Here is a 26971-nt window from a genome sequence, read left to right as displayed (position 1 = left end):
AATGGCTTGGTAAAGAACTTAAAAAGAAGGTGTTGGTTAAAGGAATGGAATGAGGTGGAGGGGTTGGAGCTCCTATGAATAGTACAGCAGGGAGCCAACCCCCCTTTCTTATAGCCCACCTTAACCCCCCTATGATGGAGGGGTGGATGGTAAAGTTCCAGCAATGGGTTGGCTTGAGGACCTGATGGTAAATGAAGGGGGGCCAGCGACAGCCTTCGGGTAGTTATTGAATGAACATGGAGTTGCCTGTACTTTTCATTTTTATCTGCCAGCTAGTCCCGCCATCTAATAATAAAGTTGCAGCCTGATTAAACCATATCTGATGTCTCCTGTCCTCCTTCTGGTATAGCCGGACAATGTTTCTCCTCCAGGAATACCTTTACATGACACCACACTGTAATTATACCAACATGAACAGATGAGGGTTTTTTTTTAAATCTTATTTAGTAGTAACATATCAGCATGAATTTTCTTCTAATTAAATTTTTTCTACATACAGATAACAATAAAATATATAAAAACAAAAATTCTGTACATGAATGTAGCTTCTGCTTGTAAGAAAGGGACGCACCTGTGATAGAACAAGGAGTATAGGTGAGTAGTGATAGTGATAATTATAGAGTCTTGAGAAAAGAAGACTGGGATTGGGGGGAGAGGGGTGTGAAACCTGATAAATCTTCAAATGTGTTAAGGGCTCTTATAAAGAGGACATTGTTTAATTGTTCTCACATCCACTGAAGGTAGGACAAGAAGTAATTGGACTAATTGCATCAGCTAGATTTAGGTTAGATATTGGAAAAAACTTTCTAACTAGAAGGGTAGTTAAGCATTGGAATAGGGTTCCAAGGGAAGTTTTGGAATCCTCATCATTAGAGGTTTCTAAGATCAGGTTAGGTCTCACAAGGAATTTTTTGGTGGCCTCAGAATGCAGCGACCAACTCTGGGTGGTGGCTGCTCTGACAATTTTTCCTAAAATAATTAGGAAAAACAAATAAATGTGCACATATACATTGTAATTTACTTATGTAGGATTTTTTTACAGGTTCAATAATAAAAATAATGTACAGTTCTCTCTATTCTTTACTGGACCTACACAGAATAGAGACGAGTAAGGTGCTTTGCACGTTCTTGTCTTTTGTTGTTGTTTCTTTTGCTTTATTTTTTTTTGGTTGCTTTTTTTTGTTTTAGACTTGCTAGTTAGTAAGTCTGTTTCTGTGAAAAGTGATTTTTGTATGTTTGTTAACACTGCTTTGCCTCCCCTCCCAAACTCCGCCCAGGAGGTTGTGACTGCCCATGGTGGCCACGAAAAGCCCCTGGTGGCCACATGCGGCCACGGTGGCTGCATTTGAGAAACACCAATCCCTGACAGGTGTTTGTCTAGGTATACTTGGTCCATCCTCATCTCAGGAGGCTGGACTTAAATGACCTTGTGTGGTCCCTTCCAGGCCTACATTTTTATGATGCTATATAATGTAATGGAATATTGCATTAATGACCAGTAGCTACTATGGCAGTTTTCATTTAACTGGTGAAAATCCAAAGTTACTTGAATGAACTCAGTCTTGTTTTACACTGATGTAAAGGAGTATGGAATTTTGCTCTGTGGAAATACTGTGTGGAATTATTCTCATCAAATGAATCTGCTCTTTTCTTTCCTTATTTAGCCTTGTGGCTTCTTTGTAAAATTAACATAAGTCTTGTTAAAAAGGAAAATTAATTATTTATGACTATAGCTTTCCACCAAATTGTGCATTTAAAGTAATCACTCTGGGTAATTTAAATAAAATCTTTTATGTAAACAGTTTGCACTCATTAGAAAGAGAAAACTATTAGTCTATGTAATTAAAATGATGTTACAGCTATTTTAATTCCAGTTCAAGACAGAGGACAGTGATCAGATACAGACAGATGTGACTTAATTAACCAGTTTAAAATTTAGCATTATTTTGCCTTTTTCGGAATGATTCTGTTATTTAAAAATAAAACCCTGGATATTCCTTTATGTCCCTAATTTGTATATGTAAAATTCAGACATTATTTAATGCATTTATGTTATAAAACATTTATGTAGTCCAGAGTAGTGCAAGATTTTCAAATGGGCAAGCTATGCTTATTACAGATAAATTTGTGGTAAAACATGTTGTCTTCTTTTCTTTATTTCAGAATATTACTTTGGTACCTTTGTTCCTTTTGTTTTTTCTTTTGTCTTTTTACTAGAGCTTCTCTTCTTTTAATTCTCACATACCTTGAGAGAATTATTTTTAAAGCTAGAAACTTAAATGTTGGCTTTCACATTTAAGTTATGACACTGTTCACCATAGCAACCTTTATGTTTCCTTCTGACAGGAACATTTTGCATGCAGTTCTAAAAATCTGTTCTCAGTCTAATGGATTCTTGACTGAGATACTTTGGTTACTGCAAAATATGTAGAAGCCCAGTAAAACAATTATATGAACAAAAGGAGATTTAGTATTTATCCCTGCAAAAAGCATGTGCAAATTTCTTCTGAGGTGAGGCATATCATCACCCTCTTCATACTTGCATTGAAATATTAACATCAGGTGACTGGATTTATTTCCTCCTCTATGCACATAACTCTCCATAATGTCAATAGGAGTTACATGGGTCTAGGGAGAGGAGAATAAACTTCTATGTTGTAAAAGTAAGTTGTCAAGAGAAGCTTGAAGCAGCTGAATAAGTGGAATCCTAAGTAGGCAGACTAAAGAGAGTCTTAAAAAAAACCTGTGCTAAACCCTGACGGTGAGTTTGACATTTCTTTCTTTGTGTACCCAAACTTTCATGGACTTCAGTGGGAGCTGTGGCATGCATATTCAAGCAATGGAGAAACATCCCCATAGTTTGTACATAGGAAGAAGTAAACCCATATTTTGTACATATAGAGCACGAAACCCATTTTTCAAGCATTTGATTTTATTGTATTTTCTGCCCCCATAATCAGTTTACATAGCATTGTACATATCATGTGGTAAATATTGATTAGCTACTGTACAGTGGAGTATCTCTGCAAAATAGAACCCCCACAATCTCAGGAAAGATGGGTTTTAACTTTACTGGCAGAAAAAAGGGTTGTGGCTGCTTTAAGGCCCCCCCTCCTCTTGTCAGCTGGGGATTGGAAGCCATCACTTGAACTGTTGGGAAGGCTGGTGGGACTCAGGTAAGCCATTGTCCCCTGTGCACCTGAGAGAGGGTATATAACCCTATTTCTCCAGCCTGAGCCCTCTCTCCCAACCAGATTAGCAGCTCTCACCTTCCAGCACCTGGGACTGCCATTTTTGGTCTACTGTGGGCATTGAACTAGTTGTCTTTTTCAGGACTTGAAAGGAATTTTACCCTCACCACCAGATTGGCTAGGGTGGGATAGGTTTTCTCGCCTTCCCCATAGCAGCTCAGAGACCCTGTGGGATAGGTCAATAAGTAAGTTTCAAGATATCATAGTTTAGCAAGTGGCGTGTGTCCTGTGCAGGTATTAATTCCATGGGGCATCTTCTTCCCTGATAAAACTGGAATTGGAAGTTGATTATGGGGAAGGTATCCTCTAAAGAAGCAAGGAAGTGGTGTTGGGGCTCCTAACATCTGATCGTGTGGAGAAAACGATGGGCAGTGGGGTCCCAGCAACATGCTAGGGACCAGCTGTGAAAGGGTGCGGGGCTGATGGCTGCCCTTCCCCAGGTGGAAACTATTAAGGAAGGAATCCTGACCTGCACTGTATGAATTATTGCCAGATTGTTCCCAGATGAGTTAATAAAGTTGCAGCCTAATTAAACCACATCCCTTGCATTTTGCCTTTCCATGTGTCCGGGACAGTGTCCCTGCAGTTTCCAGCAGTAACACATTAGCTTAAACACTGACATTGTTCAGGATACTGTACCCCAGTGAATCCATAGTTCACCTCCTCTGAGAGATACTAGGACTTTTATACCATCTTGTTTTCTTTTTCAGAAAGGCCTTTCATTTTTTAAATTCAGGTAATACAATAAGGAATATACTGTTTGGACTGTATTACATAAATGAATGCTACAATCGGAATGACACATGGTGAACTTTTGACAAGTCCATCATTGTGAGAGGTTAACAAGAGATTGTTTAGATTGTGTTAGTAATTATTGTGAGTCAGTCCTAAAACAGATGTGAAAACTTGGAGGGATTTAGAATTTTCTTTGACCAAAAGGACAGAATATAGTGAAACATGACAAAATAATCAGTATATCATGCTTAACACAAGACCTTTGAAACATTAGCTAACAGTTGCCTGTTGTATGGCTTATTCTCCATAGCCCCAATTCAGAAAAGCATCCTTATTCAGGACCGCACTTAATGTTACTGACTTAAATAGGACTTAAGCACATGCTTAGTTTTTGTTTAAATACTTTCATGAACGAGGACCCTCAAAAGGGATAAAACAGCTTAGCCAATGGGAATGATTTATGCTTTTCTGCTGGTGTCACTAAATCAATTACTTACCCTGCATGCCACCGTATTTCACATCACTGCTAGAGTGCTGCTTCCCAAAGCAAAATTTCTGACACAGGTATCCAGTGTCAAATGCTGCTAGTCCACATTGTGACTTTTACAGCATAAGCTAGTCATAATGTAATCAAACAGCATCCAAAACCCCAGCTGTTTATGAATTTTCCAGAGATAATCACATTCGTATATGCTAACCATTTGGTAACAGATGGGTTGGTAACAATTGGTTTACCTAGGCTGCAATTCAGCAAATCATTTAAACACACAGAACACACAAGTCCCTCAAGTCAGTAAGACTTTAAGCACAGTTCTAAAGTTATGTATGTGCTTAAATACTTGGCTGCATAGGGATGGGCTTCTGAAGTGGGGTCTTACAATGCAGAAACCCAGGTGACAGGTTTCAGAGTGGTAGCCATGTTAGTCTGTATCAGCAAAAACAACGAGGAGTCCTGTGGCACTTTAGAGGAGGTGTCACAAAGAAACCAAGATGTTAATTATTGAATAATTTTGCTTAAAGGTACAGTAGAACCTTAGAGTTATGAACACCTCAGGACTGGAGGTTGTTCGGAACTTTGATATGTTCATAACTTTGACCAAAACTTTATGGTTGTTCTTTCAAAAGTTTAAAACTGAACATTGACTTAAAACAGCTTTGAAACTTTACCATGCAGAAGAAAAATGCTGCTTTCCCCTTTTTTTTAGTAGTTAACATTTAATACATACTGTGCTGTATTTGCTGTTCTTTTTTTTTTTTCCCTCCATTGCTGCCTGATTGTGTAATTCCGGTTCCAAATGAAGTGTGTGGTTGACTGGTCAGTTCATAACTGGTGTTCATAACTCTGAGGTTCTACTGAAGTATGGAAGTGCTTGGAACACTGATAGTGTAACATTAATAGTGATTATACAATAATGATATTTTTCTGTCCCTCGCAACAGAAATCAGATTTTTTGGGGGGGTCTCCAGATAATTGTGAGCATAATTTGGATAAATTTAGTGTTCTTCCTTCTGTATGGTTCCTGCAAATGGAAGCCTGATTTTGGGTTCCAGAGGTCTGATACCCAAAAGGATCTGTGATGTTTTAGCAGCTTTTCTTTTCATATGTCTTGACTTCTTGGTTTATTGCAAAGGTAAATTGAATAATATTATTAAGTTATTTGTATTACTGTAGCACCTAGTAACCAAAGTCATGGACCAGAACCCCATTCTGCTAGGTGCTGTGCAAACACAGAACAAAACATAGTATCTAAAATGTAATTGTGAAGTCTGGAATGTATTCTAATAACTAGTGAGTTGATCAAATATGCATTTTTATTTCTAGGATTTGGAACCAGTATTAAGTCATTTGTAACATCATAGCATGAGGAAGTTGCGCAAATCCAAACAATACATCTTTTCCAGAATCAAGTTATATGTTTGAATTGGCTATGGGTGCCCAGTTTATTCATTATATTACATAGAAATTGAATGCAAGAGTGCCAGCTCTGGAAAATATATCAGAATTAAAATTGTCCTTATTGGTTAAACCACCATGGGAATTTGCTATGGAAGGTATCACTCAAAGAAATCCCTTTGACAGAAGTTTCCATTTAAAAATAGAATGTTGTTCACAAGGAAATCAAGTTAACATTGAAAATGACCATGTATGAACCTCTAGGATAATTATTGCTTCAATAAAATAAATAGTATTTGAAACCTAAGTGCTTTTTAAGGAAAAGAAAAATGAAGGACAGGGTGTAAAGGAAGCTTGTGAGGACACTGTCAAATAATTCTTTATCACAGTCCTGGAGGCCTAGAGCTGTAGAAGAGTAGATCCAGTGTGTGCTGAAAAAGCACTTAAGAGTCAATGCTGTAGGTTAATGCTGCAATCAAGGATCAAGTCCTGTGAATTCACATGCCAAAGGAACAGTGGTAATAGGGTGCAACTTCAGCATAACCCTAACTTCTCAAGATTAGGCACATCCAGCTGTTCTCTACACTATAAGGTAAAAAGATCGGCAACATTTATATAAGGAAGCAATGTGGCCAATATCTGGTGCCAGCTTCACCACTTGGAAAGAAGTTACACCTTTAACTCTAGCAAGCACACAGTATATATTTGAGATGACTTTATTTCTTGATTTCTCTTGTGTTCAAGTGTGATTCGTTCATTCAATTGACATTTCATACCAAGACTATTGGTACTACAACTAAAAAATATGAAATCTAGGGTTTTAATGAAATGACTTCTCCTGGAAGATACTGCAGGTGCTGAATGATGCCACTGTTTAGATAGAAACTGCATCCTGAGATTTTCCTTCACTTGCCATGGGATGCTCCCAAAGCAGTGATAAGGAGTAGAGCTATCTCAGTAACACTGATGAATAAACAATTTGCAAATCAACAACTTCAGGCTCAGCTGGAAAAAAATATAGAATTGTGTCTTAGGTCATAACACTATGGGAAAAATTATGAGAATTGAGAAATAAATTTAATTAGAACGAACAATTCAGAGTATGCAATTAGAACACATTAAGTTTTTATTAGGAGAAAGTCAACACATCTGATAAAGCATTAGCCTGGCTATTAAAAAGAAAAAAAAACAACAGAGCACTAAAACCTCTTCAGGGTTCGATGTCCATACTACCAAAGAAATGCAGCCTGAATTCTTTGAGCCTTTATCAAAAACACACCAATGTGAACAAAAATAGTATGTCTCACAAATAAAGTCTCTTACTTTGATTTTATCTATCTTATCCTTATCTATCTTGTCCTTTCAAGAAACTTAAAATAAAAAAACATATATAATCATAAAATAATCAAATCCTGTGAAAACTTTTCAGAAAAACTGATCCCTGTGTTGCCTTAGGTATTTAATCATATTTTGACTGCTAACTCTCCCTACTTGATGAATCATTGTAATCCCAAAAGAGGAAAGGCCAGTTGATGATTGTGCAAACTACAGACCAATCTCCATCTTTAATGCAGATGTAAAAAATCCTGGCTCAGATAATTGCAACCTAACTGGATATGGTCATGGATAAACTGATTCACAGAAATCAGGCCATATTTGTGAATAGCCATCATGGTTTGGACAGTATGAGAGAGTTGTTGAATTTACGTCAGTCTGTCTGGTTGAAACCTCAACAACATTTAATAATCTCTCTCAGTCCTGAGAATATCTTTCAGGAAGTAAGGTGGGACTTTAATTAGGATGCAGTGGATTATGACCACTTGTCATGGATTCATATCTTCGACATTCCAACTCAGAAGAGGAACAAAACACGGATGCCTCCTATAACTCCTTTAAATTCAGCCTCCTTCTGGGACTGCTGGCATGTTGAATCAGGTTAGTTCTCTACTCAGATCATTAAAATTGGAGAACACAAAGTTGCTTTATATGCAGAATATAGCCTGCTATTCTTTTCCAAACCAGCCCATTGTGTTCCATATGTACTGTGGGTAATTATGGCACATGGAAAAATGTCTACATAACAAATCAATATGCCAAAATAATTAACAACGGGTTTTGGAGCAGACCCTCAGAAAATAGAGAAAACAGTTGCCATATGCCCTTTGTCTGTAGTTACAGACCTCTTTAGATACCAAGAGATTCAGCTCTCTTCCACTAGTATTTCTGTTTCATGTAAATTATCTCCCTTTTCTTCAGAAAATGAACAACTACCTCATGTACTAGAAAGACCTTGTTATTAGCTATCTGGAGAGCATGAATGTGATCAAGATTGTTATTCTTCCCAATATTATCTATCTTGCAACTATTCCCCATATTCACCTATCAAACAATTTCACAGTTTCCTTGAGAAGCTTGATCTTTTTGTTACCCACTTTTATTTGGAAAGATGGGAATGCTAGGGTAAAATGGTCTATCCTGTTTGGCCTTAAAGAGATGGAAGGATTAACACTCCCTAATTTTAAAGTGTGTTACTAGGCCTCCCTACTACATTTAAAAAAAAAATACTGTCATAGTCCGCCAAGCCAGGATCATTGGATCCAAATGGAGAGCAATCTTCTAAATTCACAGCATTTATAATGTGAACCATTGAATATCATCACACTTAACCCAGATCAGTTTAGTTGACCATCCTTTTGCAGGTCTGGCGTTTAGAATCTGGAAAAGAACGAGAGGGGGAAAAGACACTATCTTGGAATCCATCTTACCTTTCAACTCCTATAGATGATATATTCAGGGAAATAAAGACTTGAAGCCCATTTGATTATTGGACTCATCAGTCTGGGCTTATGGAAGTTGCTTCATGTTTTTCAAACTACTGTTTGTTGAAAACATGACAAAAATACATTTTTTCACCCCGTATCATCTGAGGACAACTTACAAACATTGTCTAATCATTTACAGAAATGCAGGTCAGGCATCTAATTGGAATATATTTCCAGATAAAATGCAATAAATATCAGTTAGGCAGTTATTCTCCTGAGTGTTCACCTTCTTCAATTATGGCTATTCCCTAAAATTATCTCCTTTTGCGGGGGGGGGGGGAGGATTTTTTATATATATCTGATACTTAAATTAACAAAGTTCAGCCTACCTTTAGATCCTGCCAGTTACTTATAGGTGTTAATTATGCTATTGTCCATAAGTGAAAAAAGTGCCCATAAGTGGGGGGGAAGAAAAAAATAAACCCTAACTCCTGCAGTTTCTGACTGAGTCCAATGACTGAGGAATGTGGTGGTGCTGGATCATACAGAACTGTTCTAAAGATACTAGGCCATATTCTCCATTGCCTTGTTTTTTGTGAAGATATTTGCACTTTGAAGAGTGGTACAGTGAATGGAGGTTTATGATTTGCTGTAGTTTTACACTCACCATACACATTCTTTGGTTACTGTGGGGCCTGACCCCTCTTCTTTGTTCAAGATGCAGAAGGCAGTTATTTACACCAAAATCAAACCTAGTTTATGTTATGAGATTTAAAATTTTAGGCTGTTGCCAATTTAGTATTTCCTTTGTGACTTTTAATATGTAAGTTTACAACTTTGCCACTTATGGAAATTGGACCATAAATAGGTTATAGGATATACTTTATTTATTTACTGATGGGAATAAGTGTTCCTAGTTTCATATTGGAAGAAATGTAAGACTCGTGGAATGTTTTTTGTTGTAGTGGTTTATAAGTTAAATAATGCTAATATGATTTAAAAGGCAATGAGAGCAACTAGAAAAGAAAAGGCATACAGAATATTCTGATGGATATTGTTCCGTGAAGGGAAAACTCCACTGGGCTCTTATAATGCACAGGGACATGTCTGTGATAGTCATTATTCATTAATTCTAAGGTCAGAAGGGATTGCTGTAATCGTCTAGTCTGATCTCCTATGAAACACATGCCAGAGAACTTCCCCCACAATAACTCCTAAACAATATCATTTAGAAAAACATCCAATCTTGATTTTAAAATGGCCAGTGATAGAGAATGCACCACAACCTTTGGTAAATTGTTCAAATAGTTAATTACTCCCACTGATAAAAAATTATGTCTTATGTACCCCAAGAACATTGTGAGGTGACAGTTTTTGTATTCAGCTGGACTCTTCTATTAAACAACAACCTTGGACAAAGCAAGAACAGTTAAATTTTCTCCATACTTTTTTTTCTTTCAGGTATTTGTTTATCTTATCTTTTATAAAATTCAGTCCTGTGACATTGTGGTCTTACTGCCTCGTGGACATATAAATGAATATATACTATTCAGTAGGATCCTGAAAGTCTGACCTCTTACAAAAAAGGAACTTGGTGAAAAATGTGTTACAATTTATTTTCTTTGTATTCTCTATTGTTTTCAATACTTTGTAAAATGATTTGGAAGATGAACCATTTCTTCAGAGTTTTTCTTTTTATCCTACTTTGATTTTTTTTTCTTTTTTTCTTTCATGTATTTCTGATGGATTTTGGCTTTAGTAAGATTATTTTGTGCCCTAGCACAATTAGTGATGCTCACTGAATATAAGAAATAGAAGGCAAACCCCCATAAGTCTGGGCAGCAGTTAGGCAGCTTTGAAAATTCTTAATTACTGGTTATCTGTTGCTGCGGAGCCAGCTAAGGGAACACAGACCAATGTTTTGTATTGGTTTCAACTAATCGGGCTATTGGTTTTGTTACAGTTTTTCTCTTGTCACAAAGTATTGGAAAATGTTTATTTAAACAAATGTATATTACAATCTCCAAAGCATTTCTTAATGATTTTAAAGCAAATCAAAATTTTGGCCTACACTATTTTACTGTTAACATTTTGGCTGTAATTAAATGTAGAAAAAATGGTTTAAGCTGGTAACATGCAACAAATCCTTGTGGAAAATTCTTGGCCAAGGGAGTGGTGTAACCTAAACATCAACAGATGTATGCAAAGGGGAGGAATAATAATATTAATCTTTCATACCCAAGCTAGATAAAGGTAATACATTTAAAAAAAAAGCAGCCAATCATTGGTGCATTATAAAGACTGTTAATATGAAAGCCAAGAGTAAAGTAGATGATTTCCCAAACTATTTCACAGTTAGATAGTAGGCTAATGAGTATGCTAATGAGTATGCTGGCATTGCCAACATCAAAGTATTTTGTAAGGTTTTAAATAATAGGGTTGCTGTCACGATTAAACTGAGAAGTTTTCTGTTTATTTTTTAAAAAGTTAACTATTAGTAGTAAGGTCTTTATCACAAGAGTAGTTTTTTTCCACAGGAGTAGGTCAATGGAAATATTCCTGTGATGAAAATTACTTGTGCATGTGATTGCATGGCAGGACCTTGAGATAATTAACTCTAAAATAATCTTGAAAATCTAATTATTTTTTCATCACACATGCTCTTAGTTCTGCTGATCTTGCATCATCAAAGTCAATGGGAGCATAACTACTCCCTCTGCACTTCACTCAACATTGACAATGAAAATAGATTAGTCAATTTCACCTCTTTATAGTTTCTGGTCAATCAAGTATATCAACTTAACAGTCAATAAGATGTATGAATTTTCATGCAATAATGGTATAATGTTTGAGTTGCAAATATTGTAAAGGAGTAGTCTAATCAAAATTTTTAAAAACTGTTTGAAACTTTTTAAAAAATTACATGAAAATATTATTAGGGGATTTTAATGCTTTTCATCTGTAACACTTACATGTTTTGCCTAAACTCATGTTTTGCTTTCAAATATTCAAAGCTTCCTATTTACCATGGTTATCTGTCTATGTGAAAGCATTTCCGTTATTCTGGGAAATGTAAAACTAAAATTCACCACTATCTGTTGTAATGAACAAAGACTAGGTAGGTGAGATAATATCTTTTATTGGACTAACTTTTGTTAGTGTAGAAGACAAGCTTTTGAGTTTCACAGAGCTTTTCCTTAGGGCTGGAGAAAAAAAACAGTGTCTTGAGCTAAATACAAGGTGGGACAGATTGTTAAGCATAAGGGTTTCACACATACTGTGGGAGACCACTTACAATGAAGTGGGCAATTCAGGGTTAGCAGGCAGAAGGGTGTATTGCAAATTACCGTAATGAGCATGAAGTCCGTGTCTGTTAAATCCATGAGTTTTTTTTATGTCCAGTAGAGTTAAGAATTTAAGTTCCTAGCCTTGTCTTTTGAAGGAGTTATGCAAATTTCCTTTGAGAATGAGGACTGAGCAGAAAACTGTCATCTGATAATGGTTAGGCAGGTGATGAGTTATGATTGCTGCTCCTGATTGGCTAAAATTTTGCACATCCTATTATGTTTGAAGTTTTTTTTTTTTACTCCACTGCTCAACCCAGCCTTATTGTTTGTCTCATATACCTGTTAGTCTTGTATTTTAAACTATAAGCTCCTTGAATCAGGGACTTTCATTTACTATATGCTTATACAGAACCCAGCACAATAGGCTCTGTTTTGGTTGAGTTTGTAGGCATTTGTCATAAATATAAAGGGAAGGGTAACCACCTTTCTGTATACAGTGCTATAAAATCCCTCCTGACCAGAGGCAACATCCTGTTACCTGTAAAGGGTTAAGACACTCAGCTAACCTGGCTGGCATCAGACCCAAAGGACCAATAAGGGGACAAGATACTTTCAAATCTTGGGGTGGGGAGGGAAGGCTTTTGTTTGTGCTCTTTGTTTACCTGGTTGTTCTCTCTTGGGACTGAGAGAAGCCAGACAGAAATCCATCTTCTCCAACCCACCCTAATCCAAGACTCCAATATTGCAACCAGTATAGGTAAGCCAGGCAAGGCGGATTGGTTTATCTTTTGTTTTATGTGAATTTTCCCTGTGTTAAGAGGGAGGTTTATTCCTGTTTTCTGTAACTTTAAGGTTTTGCCCAGAGGGGGATCCTCTGTGCTTTGAATCTGAATACCCTGTAAAGTATTTTCCATCCTGATTTTACAGAGGTGATTTTTACCTTTCTTTTTTTTAATAAAATCCTTCTTTTAAGAACCTGACTGATTTTTCCATTGTTCCAAGTTTGGGTCTTTGATGATTTTGTAACCAATTGGTTAGGATATTAGTCTCAAGCCTCCCCAGGAAAGGGGGTGTAGGGCTTGGGGGGCTATTTTGGGGGAAGACGTCTCCAAGTGGTCTCTTTCCCTGTTCTTTGTTTAAAATGCTTGGTGGTGGCAGCATATTGTTCAAGGTCAAGGCAAGTTTGTACCTTGGGGAAGTTTTTAACCTAAGTTGGTAGAAATAAGCTTAGGTGGTCTTTCATGAGGGTCCCCACATCTGTACCCTAGAGTTCAGAGTGGGGAAGGAACCCTGACAGCATTACTGCAGTATAGATGTTCAATAATACTAATAATACAAATTTTTTTGAGAATAAGTAGACAAAACATGTTATGGCTCCAGATTCATTTTGTTCTCCTTTACTTCAGTAATTGGTCTGTATTGTAAACTTTATTTATTAAATTCAGTACTTCAGGAATTTGAAAGAAAATATTAAAAACAGAGTACCACATTGTGCTCTCCTGTGGAAAAATCCACTCAGGTCCCAGGAAACTTCACGTGGTAAACCTTTCAGAGTTTGTTCCAATCGCTATTACCTCTATTGAGTCTTCTTCACAGGAAGCTAATGGCAACATGACTTGTGAGGCAGCTACACTGACAAGCAAGAGAAAGGAAGGCTTTTCATTTAACACTGAGGGTATGTCTGTGCTGCAATTAAACACCTGCAGCTGGGCCATGTCAACTGACTCGGGCTCACTGGGCTGTCTAATTGCTGTCTAGACTTTCAGGCTCGGGCTGGACCCTGGGCTCTGAGACCCTGCAAGAAGGGAGAGTCCCAGAGCCTGGCCCCCACTCCAAGCCTGAACATCTACACCGTAATTAGAAAGCCCCGTAGCTTGAACCCTGTACGCCTGTGTCAGCTGACATGGGCCAGCTGCAAGGGTTTAATTGCAGTGTAAACATACACAGATAGGCTAGTTTTCCTTACAGAAGTTACAGGGGGTTGTGAGCAGCATTCCCTGGCTTCCACAGATTTGTACTCCTAGTACTTTCTCCACAGAGCATCATTAACTCTTGCACAAAACATCTGCAGGGTCTGGAGGAAAGCATGCTGCAGAATGAAGCTGCTGCCTACACCTCCTCCTTCAGAATCCCAACCCAATGGAGTTGGTGGGGGGCTGAGGCAGAGGGGCTTCTAAGAGGTGTCTTTTGTTATTGTATTAATTTGCCTGAAAGGTATAAGGCATGGCAAGTCTTGAAGCTGCATTGTGATTATTTCTATATGTTGAATGTATGGTATGTAGTGAGAGAACAATATTAACAAGTCCTTCAAAAATTATTCTTGAGTGTTACATGAAAAAATGCTGACACTGAAAACAAATAGAAATAGAGGTGGCTTTTCAGATCGAGCCTGGGAGAAGACAATTTATGGTAGATGCAAGTAGAATAGAAACTGCTACAATATGCTTTTGAGAGTCAGGAAAAGATCATGTAGTTTATTGAAACGCTGCTTTTTTGGCAGTGTGAGAGCAAACCACAGGAATCAGAAATACCCAATAGGTTTTACACAGAGACATGCAGTTGTTAGAGTCTGCAATAATAGGTCAGATCAGTACTGTTAATGTTAGGAAAAGTATTTCTTTCCTACGGCTTTCCAGAAAGGGTAATGTCCGGCAAAGAGCCATAGTTTATTGCAAAGGAATTTGTAACAATTCAACTGAACAATGTGAATTGTTCACACAGAGTATCTTGTAACAGCCAAGCTTCAAACCCGCATCAGAATGAAGATTTATCTGGATGTCACAAAGGCTGATTTTTCAAGGAAAAGGCCCTGGTCCTGAACTTAAAGACTCTGGCTGAAAAGTAGCAAAGTACCAGCCCAGCAAAGCCTAATGGAAAATAACCCTCATCTGATGACTGAGATATTCTTAATCCAAGTTTTGACTGCTAATGCTTCAAAGGATAAACAATCAAAGCAAACAGATATTCCTCAGTTTACAGGAAGGCTGTAACAGGGAATTGATAAACCACCCTGGGAATCTGAATTACATTTTTACAAACTGACTCTGCAAACCTTTAACAACTCATGAGAATAATCCCAGTGAAGTAAATAGGACTGCTTGTATGAGTAATGGTTTACAAGCTCTAGTCCACAATTTTATATGGTGATTGCCACTAGAAAATTACTCATCACTTTTCCATGTAAATGTAACTCTCTAAATAAATGTCTCATATGGCAAAAGGCTTGACCAAACATGCAAAATCCATATATGGTAGAAGGTATAGGATCATTTATGAGTTATTCCAGTTCTGAAATTAGTTAATGAAAAACGTTTTTAAATACTGTAAAGAAAATGATTAAACTGTATCTATTTTATTTAATGAAGCAAACTGGATCTGACAGAGTTGAACTTCCTAGGTGCTTGGAATCCAGATCTAAGTTGTTGTTTTTAATTAAGCCCATCTCTGCTGAACGTTAGTTAGTTAGTTGGCATAATGCTGATTTTTCTTATTTAGTTTTCATCTAATCCAGAAGTCAGGATTTCTGAAATGATAATGCTGTTGGTGACTAGTCCACGTTCTCCAGTGATATGATGTCATTCCTTCAAATACTGTTTTGGAGGGAAGTATGTACAAGGCAGAAGATTATGAAAATATCCAAGATGGCAATGTCCAGTGATTCAGACAAACCTGCTCCGAAGGTCTCTGGTTTAGGGGTACAACTCTCTGTTTAGTGCATCTATCATTGTAGTTTGATTAGTTTGAGCCACTGATAGAAACGATGCTCTTTGTTAGTATGTTAGTTACCAAGAAAGAATAGCATAGAGAGAGCAGTTGCAAAGCAAAGGCAGCACCATAAACATAAATTTAAATGTTCATGTTTCAACATCCTCCTTTTGTCTGTAAAAAGAGAAAGTTTGTGAAAAGAAGGTTTCAGAGTAACAGCATTTTCATCCATGAATCAAATGGTTAATCAAATGAGAGAATAATAAGTAGATACCTGTTCAGAAAGGCCCAAGGCAGTTCTAACTTGCACTCTGGCTGTTTAAGCAGGACTTAATTATGATATTTATTTTACAATTAGTCAAACAGCTATAATGCACATAGCAAGTTGTGCATATCATACTATTTAGCTGTTACTCAAATACAAACACTTTCTTAAAGAAGTACACATACATCCTCTAATTTGGTCATCTTTTGCATTGTGTTCAAGATTTCATACCTGTATCTATTATTCTTTTCTTAGGTTGGTGGAGTTTTGTGTTTTGAATTAATTCATAAAAATAGAGCTCTGGTGGTTGTCTTTATAATACAAGGCATAGTGTAGGAGTCACGTGACAGCTCTCTTTATTGCCAGCATTTGCGCTGGAGGCAGAGGATACAGGTGAGGAATGAGCAGCAGCCAAAATTCTGGATGGGAGCTCTTTTGTCGTCTGTTATAATTCTGGAGCACTGGTTGGGGTCTGTTAACTCAGTGTAGATTCTGAAGTCCTTTTGAGCTTTGGTCTTTATTCACCTGCATGTTTCTGTGCTCACCTGATATCTATAAAAGCAGCAATTCCTACTGGAGGTAGAAATGTTTCTAAGAAGGTGGATTCAGCACAGGTTTGGATTTACTATCAATGAGAATTTCTGTTTAGAGTTTGAAAAAGATAAAAGGAAAAGGATTGAAAAGGAAGTTTAGTGTAGTGTATTGTACCTCTCTATGATCTACATTCCTGACTCCTGTGCACCACCAGCAGGGTGGTTTATTTTCTACAACAAAACCCAGTAGTTCATCTTTAATGAACAAGGTACATGATATGTAATGGAGTTTACAGACTGCTCCTCATACCATATATATGAATTATTGCTCACCGCATATACGATGGACATATTTAGGGATAAATGATAATCAATATACACACCTTGTCTTCAGGTAATATGGCAATATTTTTTTTTCTGTTGGGATGAAGGTATTACTAATGGTGCTCAGTTTATATACAACTTTCACAGTGAAATCATTAAATGTCCACACAGAGAATTTCTACCTGAACTAATTTCTACCTTTACATTTCATTTTAAACATGGCCTCAATTTACAAGGAACCAGAGTAACAGCCGTGTTAGTCTGTATTCGCAAAAAGAAAAGGAGTACTTGTGGCACCTTAGAGACTAACCAATTTATTTGAGCATGAGCTTTCGTGAGCTACAGCTCACTTCATCGGATGCATACTGTGGAAAGTGTAGAAGATCTTATTATATACACACAAAGCATGAAAAAATACCTCCTCCCACCCCACTCTCCTGCTGGTAATAGCTTATCTAAAGTGATCACTCTCCTTACAATGTGTATGATAATCAAGTTGGGCCATTTGTGCTGGAAATGGCCCAACTTGATTATCATACACATTGTAAGGAGAATGATCACTTTAGATAAGCTATTACCAGCAGGAGAGTGGGGTGGGAGGAGGTATTTTTTCATGCTATGTGTGTATATAATAAGATCTTCTACACTTTCTACAGTATGCATCCGATGAAGTGAGCTGTAGCTCACGAAAGCTTATGCTCAAATAAATTGGTTAGTCTCTAAGGTGCCACAAGTACTCCTTTTCAATTTACAAAGAAATGGCTTTGTGATATAGATACACACACACGCACGCACACAGTATATTTGTGTCTCTGTACATGCATGCATATCTACACGTACTGTATAATCATGTATATATCCATACACACATATTTTTATAAGCACACGGTATGTCTTTCATTTTACAGTAACTTCATATTACTTATCTGTTTTTTCTCATTACGTATATCATGGATATTGAAATTCTCAGTTTAAGTGCAATAAGCCCATCTTATTTTGTATTCACCATACTAAGTGAACAGTAAAGAGCAGGTTCAGTCCTTTATAAAACCAGAAAGATTGAATTCAAAACTTCAGCTTTCCCAGGATGAATTATATTTGTGTACAGGAAGATGGAACTTCACAATTCAAGTGTGTTACCATATCTACTGGGGAAACGGTCCTTGTCCTAGCACTGTGGTATTTTAACAAGTTGCATGGTGCTTGTGCTACCTAACAGAGAAGCTGTCAAATCATAATAAACCTTCTGTTAATGTAGCCCCATGTTTATACAGAAAGTGGAATTAATTGGCATTGTACATTTAGTTTCTATAGTTGCTTCCCTTTGTTCTTTGTTTTCTTTTTATTACTTTTCTGATTTTATTAATAAACTAGCTGTCACCTTTCAAACTAATTCAACATATAATGATTGCTTGTTCTGTTTTGTTGTTTTCCAGCTCCCTCAGGCTCAAAAGGTAAACTACTTTCAATCAAATCTTAATCATTCAAAGAAATCTCCAACTCTTCATGTTTCCACAATGTTGTGAATATGGTACAGTGGCAATCAGTGAAATGGTTCACCATGTCAATGCTGCACTGAAATGGAGCAGCAAGTAACACAGCTGACATCAAAGCCGCGCATTGTGAGCAGCTGAATCACCTGCTGATAGCTGCAATTCAAACACAATGTAACAGCTAATTGAACAAAATGGACAAGCAGTGACCTGCTACTTGAGCACAACAGGGGAGCCATTTTGTCTGGAAAATAATAGGCAAACATCAAATTGACATGATTAGCCCAAGTGAACCATCCATGGGCCCTTGCGTTCTCTGCTGGAAGGGCAGTGAAACCCATGGCCTTTCACTGGTCCCCATTGTATTGTCTATCAAAAAGCCTCTTGATACATCTAACATAATTTGTCTAAGTAGATTTCATACAGTGTGCTCTTGTTCTTGTACAGCTTCCGCACTGATATGGTATGATACCAGAGTCACCATTGCATGTCAAGATATCACGATGATTGTGACAAAAACATATCACTTGATGCCTGTTGCATCATTCTTGTATAGTTCACAAATATAATCAAAACTTCAAGAAAATACAATAATCACCAAATTTAGGATATTATTTTGTGGTTTGGGGGCAATATTATAAGGTCAAAGAGTTTTGCAGACTTACCTTGAATTGAAGTTCATAAAGCACTTTCAGTATGAAAAGTTATACATAGGTACTAAGTATTATTATTACTAATAATCTTGGGTGAAAAAAGCAAATCCAGTTCTAAATGAGAGATACAGAACAAATGCTCTTTCTAATGAAAAGTCTGTTCAGAACTAATGGACACCCAGAAGCCTGCAAATCTGTAAAAGATTGCTTAATGTGTTTGAATTTATGTCTGTATGATACCATATAAATTTGACATATCTTTGTTCAGGGATACCAAAAAATCACATTTCCAGCCCCCCAGGTAACATGCTGTCATGTGACACTGGGTTACATCTGCAGTCTGTTTTTATTCTCTGACAGTGATGGCAGAATACACAGTGGGCACCCAGTGTGACACATGGTGAAAAACAGGAAATACGTAATTTTTGAAAATTGATGGTTTAAAGAATACTTTGTTTTTAGCTTCCTGGATAAGTGGTAGGAATCAGCCTGCCTAACTTCAGCTACAGTACAGCCTTTTTTGTTTTCACCCATTTGTCTAAGAGTGTCTGTGAAATGTTTCTCTAACAATCTGAACACAGAAGAAAGAGAGGTTACAAGAGGCTGGTTCATAAGTACATATCCCCTTCGAACTTTTAAAAATGTTTGGCAGATTGTGTCGTGATTTCGGGTCATGTGTCCTTATGTGCTACAATGTTGAAATATCAAATAATGTTCCACCACAAATTACTATTGTTCCAGATCAGTAAAAACTACACCTAGCTTACATACAAGACCTCAAAAGCCATTTTTCACTGTGTTACCCCAAAACAGATTATTGCAGAATTGAAGCCATCTGCATTTTTTGCTAGACTGTGCCCTACTTTCAGGGGAAGGGGGAGGGGGAAGAGGACAGTTACAAATAATCCATGAGGGCTTTTGATATTTCACCTACCAGGTAAGAATATGGTATTTTTAAAATATAGCTTGGTTTACTTTAGAAAGATTATAGGCTTTACTGTGAGATATACTTGTTCCTCATTCTGTACTAGCTGTATAACTTGTGACAGTCCTTGCTAGTTCCTTAATATGCTCACAATGAGGCTTTATATTACTGATTTGTGTAGTAATATCATACCAGTCTTGCCCCCACTATCATGCTTCTTTCCCCCGTTCCCAGAATCACCTGATTCCAATCTCTCAGCTACTCTCTGGCACCTTTTGCTGCTCCCTCTTGCACTTTGCAGCACTCTGTACATAAAGGTTACCTTTTTGATTCAAAACGTATTGTTCATGCTGCTCCTCCCAAGCCTATCTCCTGCCGGCTGAACCTCAGCAGATGCCTGGGATCATATCAGAATTCCTCTGGTACCCTCATTCTAATTTACCATGATGCAAATGGAAGCCTAATGGGTCAGTGGAGGGGTGCATCTGGATTTATGGTCAGCCTAAAGCTGCAAGATTAGTTTTTATGACTGACCAGCAGCTTGCTGCAGCTCTATATCAAGCAATGCAAAGTTGCTTGTTGGCTAAAGTAAGTCATGATTTCAGATGTAAATAAGGCTATGTGGGTAACTAATTTGGGTGCTTTCTTCCCATGACATGCAACACAAGAAATGTTTAATCTCCAGAAATTTTTCAGCAAATCAAGTCATGGTGAGCACATTCCATATCAGGGAAGCCCTTGCTGTTTGCAGGGTGAAGGGGAGCAGTACAGGACTGATGCACTTCTTTATGAATGACTTAGTCCCTAGTGCAAATGTTCTTCCATATGATGACGGAACTTGTACATTGTTTTTGTTGGAATCTGTGTATACTCTGTGAATGTTTTCTCTATAAACATTTCAAACAGTCGCCTCTCTCTAAACATGCTCACATTAATCTTTTGATGATCTAAAATAAAAATGTACCATCCAAGTTTACCTTTAGCATTTAATACCCATTGTAAGTCAGTTTATAAAATCTTTTGGGCTTTTTGGGTTTTTTTGCATGTAACAAATTTGGAGACAGTGAGTGTTTAGTCATTGCTCTGTAGCCCTTAACTACCCACTTTGAAGCTTGTTATATTTTATTTTGTCTGTGGGAATGAAATACAAATCAAAACCTAGTGTGTAAATTACTGTGCTATGCACTGTGGAACTAATTACTGTGAATTCAAAACTGGACTGGAGGTGACATGAAGTGGGTGCAGTTTAAATCAGCTATTTACTGTACCGTGGTATTTGTCTTTACAAAGATTTTTGTGGTTTTCCCTAAAATGAGAATGGAAAATACCACAAATACAGTAAGAAACTTAACTGCTGTAGGTAGTAAAGGTTCTGTTTTTAATATTGGCCAACAAAAACGGAGAAAGAGGTGTGGCTAGAATGATCCATCAGAGAACACTACAAAGAGTTGTGCAAATAACAATAATTTAAAATAAATCTGTAACTTAATCATTTTGCCAAGTTTCAAATGTTTTCAGTTATGGATTTGAAAAAATTCTTGGGCCAAATGTTTGTATGGAGGGGAAATGACATTTTTCTCAAATCCATAGTTAAAGTGAACCACAGCCTCCAACCAGTTTTGAACAGCACTTGATTCACTTGGGCTTTATAGAATAGCAAAAAGCTATTCCTCTTTAATAGCCCAACAGGGTGTTTTGTTTCCTGTTAGAAATAGCTTTCTTTCTTGAACAAACACAGTAGGGTTCAAGACCTATTGTCCTACTCCTGCTGTGATATTTTGTTCTACTTAACTTGTATGAAGACGCAGAAGTGTATAAATTAGACACAAAAATGCAGGTAGATAGTTATAAGAACACGTAAACGTTTTTAAAAAATCATCTAGGGTTTTTTAATCTATTGTCACATAAAAGGAATTGTGTCTCCTTCAAATGTTTTTTTTTTTTTTTTAAATGTCTGGTGATGTTTGTTTCCCAAAGTTCCTGACAGCTTTCTTTTTTCTTTTTGTGTTATCCTTTAACTTGTGTAAGTAGAGTTTTGCCCTCTTTTATCTTGGTGCTATCGTGTTTCAGCAATTTTGGAGCATCATTTATCATTCCTCACCTCATTTACCTTTTTATACTTTGAAGTGTTGAAGCTGTCACTGGGAATAGAAAATTGAAAATTTGTAACGCTGCTATTTTCACTGAAATGAATGACTAGCAATTTTAGCATTTTTACTAAAATGATAAAAGTTAAATTGAATCAAATTAAGTACAAAAGAATCATTCAGTAAATATTTACATTTGACCCTGGTTTATTGTTAATTTGATTTTTGCCTTTTTCTAATTCTGCATGGGGGCTAATTGTTTTCACCTTTATAATCTCAGATATATATATAGGAGGCACTATAGTGGGTCTGTAGTAAGTCTACATTGAGATTTGTACTTAAAACAAGAATAAATTGTTGAATTTAGTCTTCAACTTTACCACACATTCTTCAGGGGGTGATTAATTTTCAATAATATTTTTGTGGTCAGTGATTTAGTAACTTTGACTGAGTAAATATTTAAAAATTAGCTATTTTTGACATTCTCTCCATAGCTCCTGTCACTAAAGAACTATGATCTCTCCAGACTTCACACACAGAGATTTCCCTAACATCCCAGGTCACAATTTAAATGTAAACACAAAAGAGCTATTACCCTTTTCCATAATAGTCTATATAATACAACGAAAAAGCCAATGACACTGTCATGTTTCACTAGCTGCTTCTGTTCTCTGATGCTCCCAGCCTCTATCACTGTCTCTGCGCAGCACGTACAAGCAAGATAATCAAGGAGGAAGGCCGAGCCATAAGAGGATATGGAAGTTGGGGAGATATGGGGCTGCAGACTGGGGGGAAGGTTTAGGTCAAAGTAGGGCAGTTCCGGGGCTAGGGGTGGAGGGAAGGTGAGCGCCTCAGCACCAAGGCCTCAGACTTTAAGTGTCTGCTATGGGGTTGCGGCCAGGTATGCCTGGGAACTGAGACAGTAGCATTTTGGGGAACCCTTCCAGCATGGATACTGGTAAGATAGTTTACTGAGCTCCTATGCCACCCCAGTTCCACCTCACTCAAGGCCTTCCAACACACTTCCATGATACCCTAGTCATGTTCCTATGCTTCCCTCACATGGCTGCTCAGAGCAGAGCTTCTCTTTCTTCCTCTCTAGGATCCCCTAAGTCAAGCTCCCCATCTTCCTACATATACAGGTCAAATTCCCATATGCTGCTCCCCACACTTCCCCACTCACTCCCATGCCCCCATATAGCCCATGTCCCCTGCAGAAGCCTGCTTCCCCCATAGTCCCTGTCCCACTATGCTATCCCCAGTCTTTCATTCCTGTTTTACTTTTGATATGTATCGCATTCATACCCAGTTTCACACCCTTAACTCCAATTTCATATTTTCCCCTCTAGAAATAGGATACTATAGACTTTTGGTACACACCTGCGTGTAGATAATTTCATTTAACCTTGTTGAAGTGAGAGTTCAAGTTATGTGTTTCATTGTGATGGTGAGGAATTGAATGGAGATATGGTTTCTTATATGTTGGGATTCAAAAGAATGTTATTGTAGAGCACATGAGTGTGTTTCGGTGCTAATACATGTGGGTCCATGTTGGTGTGAAGATGAATCTTGATTTCCTGAATTTTTAGTTGTTGTGTAAAAAAGGAATACACTTGAGCAGCCATCCGCACAACTGTTAATTTAACCAAGTTTTTCTTTGTATGGGATACCTATCAATGCATGCATATAGTTCATCTTCAATGTAAGGGTCTCCATTAGAAGGCTATGCCAACTGGTACAAAAATACTACAGTAAACTTCTTGTACAATAAGAGTGCACTTCAGCTGTAAGCAGGTATTCCTCTCAAACCCATTAAACCCTGTGCTCCTAGGAGTAGTCTTGTATAATAACAAGAGGCAAGTTATCTGATAATGATCATAAGCATCTCTTTAATGATAGTAATTGTTGCAAGAAATAATCCTTTTTGCCCTGTTATAAAAAGCTCTATAAAGTGGGAAATGAAAGCTGGATAGGAGCAGCATAGTATCAGTTAACTTCTGCTTATATTATCTTTTGCTTTGGGCTTTATGGATGTATTCTGTAAGTCATTTTAACAGAGAACAGATATTTTGTTGTTACAAGTCTAATAACTCATGTACATGAGTACAAGTAAAAGTCCCTCAAAAATCAAAACTCTTTGGAAAAGTGGGTGGAAAATATTCTGAAAATACTGTTGTAACTTATGGTTTCCTCAAAAAACAAGCTATAAATTCTGAAAAATACTAAACAAAGAGCAATACAGCTTTAAGATCTGATTTTTCCCTCCCCCGCTTCTGAGGTCTAATGATACTTTATTAAAAAAAAAAACAGGATTACCCCTTCAGAGTTTCTTTGCATTTAAATTATTTGTATATTGTTTACTTCATATTCTTTTAATCATTAATAATAATTAGGAAATGTACATGTCTTGTGAAATATAAAAATACCCCTTCAGAATAGCAGTTAAAATGAAACAGTACTGTGTATTCCTTTTGAAAAACAAAGGAACATATGAAAAAAATCTGGACTTTGTTATTGTCCTTAAGTTAATTGTTCTCACGTCCCAAAAGACAGGAACCCACCCCTCCATTTCTAGCATGCAGATTTATTATAACTGTTACACATAACACATTAATGAGAATAATATGGTATCAGCAACAACTACAAACGGGTAGTTTTAGGTCAGAATTTGGGTCAAGACAGTGCATCCCTCCTTGGCTATACATACATAAGGAGAATGCACTGCTTAAGGTGCAGAGATCATTCCTAAACTCCTGCTACTGTATTGGAGACTCCTGATGGAAATGGGGCTAGGGAAGCTGTGACATTTTGGGGTCCATCCACACCAGTAAAGGGTTCCATCATCAACTGCGCTATAACTTCGGGGGGTCTTTGTTCTGCATAGCTATGGTTCAGTTCTGACATTTGCCTCCCCACAAGCATAAGGTCTCACCTTTATTCTCACCAACCTGTTTACACTTCTCAGGGTGACTCCAATAGCCCTTCCAAGTTCTTAATTACCAGACACTCAGAGTATTCCTTTCTGGTTCCCCCAAAGGTGTGAAACCAGCCCTCCAGTTATCAGCTCACTTAGGGCTGTTGGTTTCACCCTACAAAGTGTAACTAGGCTGGTGAGAGGGTGAGACCTTATTCTTGTGGGCAGGCTATTGATATCAGGGAATTGAACCATAGCTGCACAGCACAAAGGCCCTCTGAAGTTACAGGGCAGGTAGTGATGGGACTTGTTCCTGGCCTGGGTGGACCTCAAAATGTCACAGAGGCAAAGGAGAAAAAGAATGCGGCACTTAAAACTGTAAATCTAGTATGTATAAGGGGATTATTTCCCAGTCATAATGCTTTTGCTATAGTTAGATAGAACAAGATCAGCCATTTATCTGAGGGAATAACGCAGGGAAATTCTCCTCTCTAAACTCTGTGTCTTGGTTCTAAGCATTCAGTGACTTCTAAGCCAAGGAATGCATTTTTCATCCTTCCCCTTTTTAATTTTTGGGGCTTGTCTTATTATTTGCTAAGTATATTATGATACACTACTTAATTAGGGCCACAGCTTCAAGGCCCCTGTATAGCTTCCGCCCACCCCCAATGCCACCATAAATATCTGGATTAGAAAAGCCTTCTAGGGGAAGCCAACTATCACTGGTTCTGCTTTATCCATAAGCTTCAAGGAGATTATTTTTATGTAGAAGTGATAAAATAACTTTAACATCCCCCCCAAAGATCCACATAAAAAACAAAGATACATTTTTTCTGCAGTGGCCTTTTTAAATTATTCTGCTTTCCAACCATCATCCAAACTAGCCTAGCAATTATGGGACTAAAATATGCCTGAGATAGTTGGTCTATTGTAAAACTACCACATCTTTGTTTATGTGCTTTAGGATTAGGTATAGCAAACAAGTGTAAAATAAATAACAACCAATACTAAACTTCACCCAGAACTTTAAACAAACTGAACACAAATCCTGAAGTATATATTTTTCTTACTTTACCCCTGTAAAATTCTTAGTTTCAGTCAGAAACTGAAACACTATGAGTTAAGCTAGAAATATGGTACAATATACCTGATCCAGCCAAAACCAAGAAATACTGAATGTCTTGTGAAATTTCCAGTGCCAGACATGAGAGAGTTTAAGATAAGCATCTAAATGTTTTGCCAGAAGAGGTCCTCCCAGTCTTTTAGGTTTGCCCATCACGACTTAAAGCAGAATCTAGATCTGTTCTCCCAATCAACTATTTCCATGATATGTGAACCATCTTTGTGTAGATATATGCACATTTCCCCTTTATTTAATGTCTTACTGAATCAAAATCCCAACCAGCTCTTCCTACACAGGATTTAAATGAAGGGTGATCCTTTTACCTTCTCAAGTATTATCAAATGACCACACACCAGAATGCCTCACAATTTCTAAGCTAATTGGCCAGTGTAACAGAGTGGTGAGATTCTTCTCTTGACCTGCTCTTTTCGAAAATGTTAGAACACTCCTTAAAGATGCAGAAATTTGGCTGACTCATTGTGGCAGGTGTGACTTGTTCATTTTCCCTGTGATTTAAGTGAGATGGGAAGGGTCTGCTGGCAGGAGAGAAATAATGGAGTAAAGGGAGATCCTGGATGGAAACCAGGTTTGAGGAAGAAAACTGAAACCTGGTTTGAGAAGAAACTGAAACTGAGATTTGTTGTTGCTTTTGAGTTACTAATAAAGCCAAACCCCAGGAAGGATTTTGTTACTAATCCTGGGCCTGTGTGCTCTATTGAGGTTGAAGTAGGAACTCAGCCCATTCACATGTAATACCAAAACAGGAAAACTGAAGAAGTCCCAGAATAGCTGGCAGAACAGCAGCTGCAGCAACAGCAAACTCAGACTCCAGCCCTACCACAGGGGTCAAAAAAGGGTGCTCACTCACAATATAGGGCAAGTCCTCTTATTATGCTGTTCACATAGAAAACTGGGATGCAGGAAAAAAACCTTGCTCCTGCATACATTCCAACTAGTGAGAGAGATGTAGTGTGCCAGAAGTTAGGAGCTCCCGGACACCCAGCAGGTGTACTGTGACCA

At 37.5% G+C, this 26971-nt stretch overlaps 1 protein-coding gene across 8 annotated transcripts in view; it reads left to right on the top strand.

Annotated features, from left to right (window-relative positions):
- The window catches only part of CACNA2D3 (calcium voltage-gated channel auxiliary subunit alpha2delta 3), a 735544-nt gene that overhangs the window by 516612 nt on the left and 191961 nt on the right, over positions 1 to 26971 (top strand). For 7 of the 8 annotated variants that reach the window (XR_012159822.1, XM_073351529.1, XM_073351527.1 and 4 more), the window contains one exon: positions 18193 to 18210. The exons of the other annotated variant lie outside the window; for it this stretch is intronic. Coding sequence is in view for 6 of the 7 variants with exons in the window: in XM_073351529.1 (XP_073207630.1) it covers positions 18193 to 18210 (18 nt within the window). In the remaining variant the exon portion in view is untranslated. The remainder of the gene's footprint in view (positions 1 to 18192; positions 18211 to 26971) is intronic. 8 annotated transcript variants of the gene reach the window in all.

Source organism: Lepidochelys kempii, chromosome 7 (genome assembly GCF_965140265.1).
Source record: "Lepidochelys kempii isolate rLepKem1 chromosome 7, rLepKem1.hap2, whole genome shotgun sequence".
Lineage (NCBI taxonomy): Eukaryota > Metazoa > Chordata > Testudines > Cheloniidae > Lepidochelys > Lepidochelys kempii.
The sequence above is the reverse complement of the archived record's forward strand: the minus strand, read 5'-3'. Positions and strand labels throughout refer to the sequence as shown.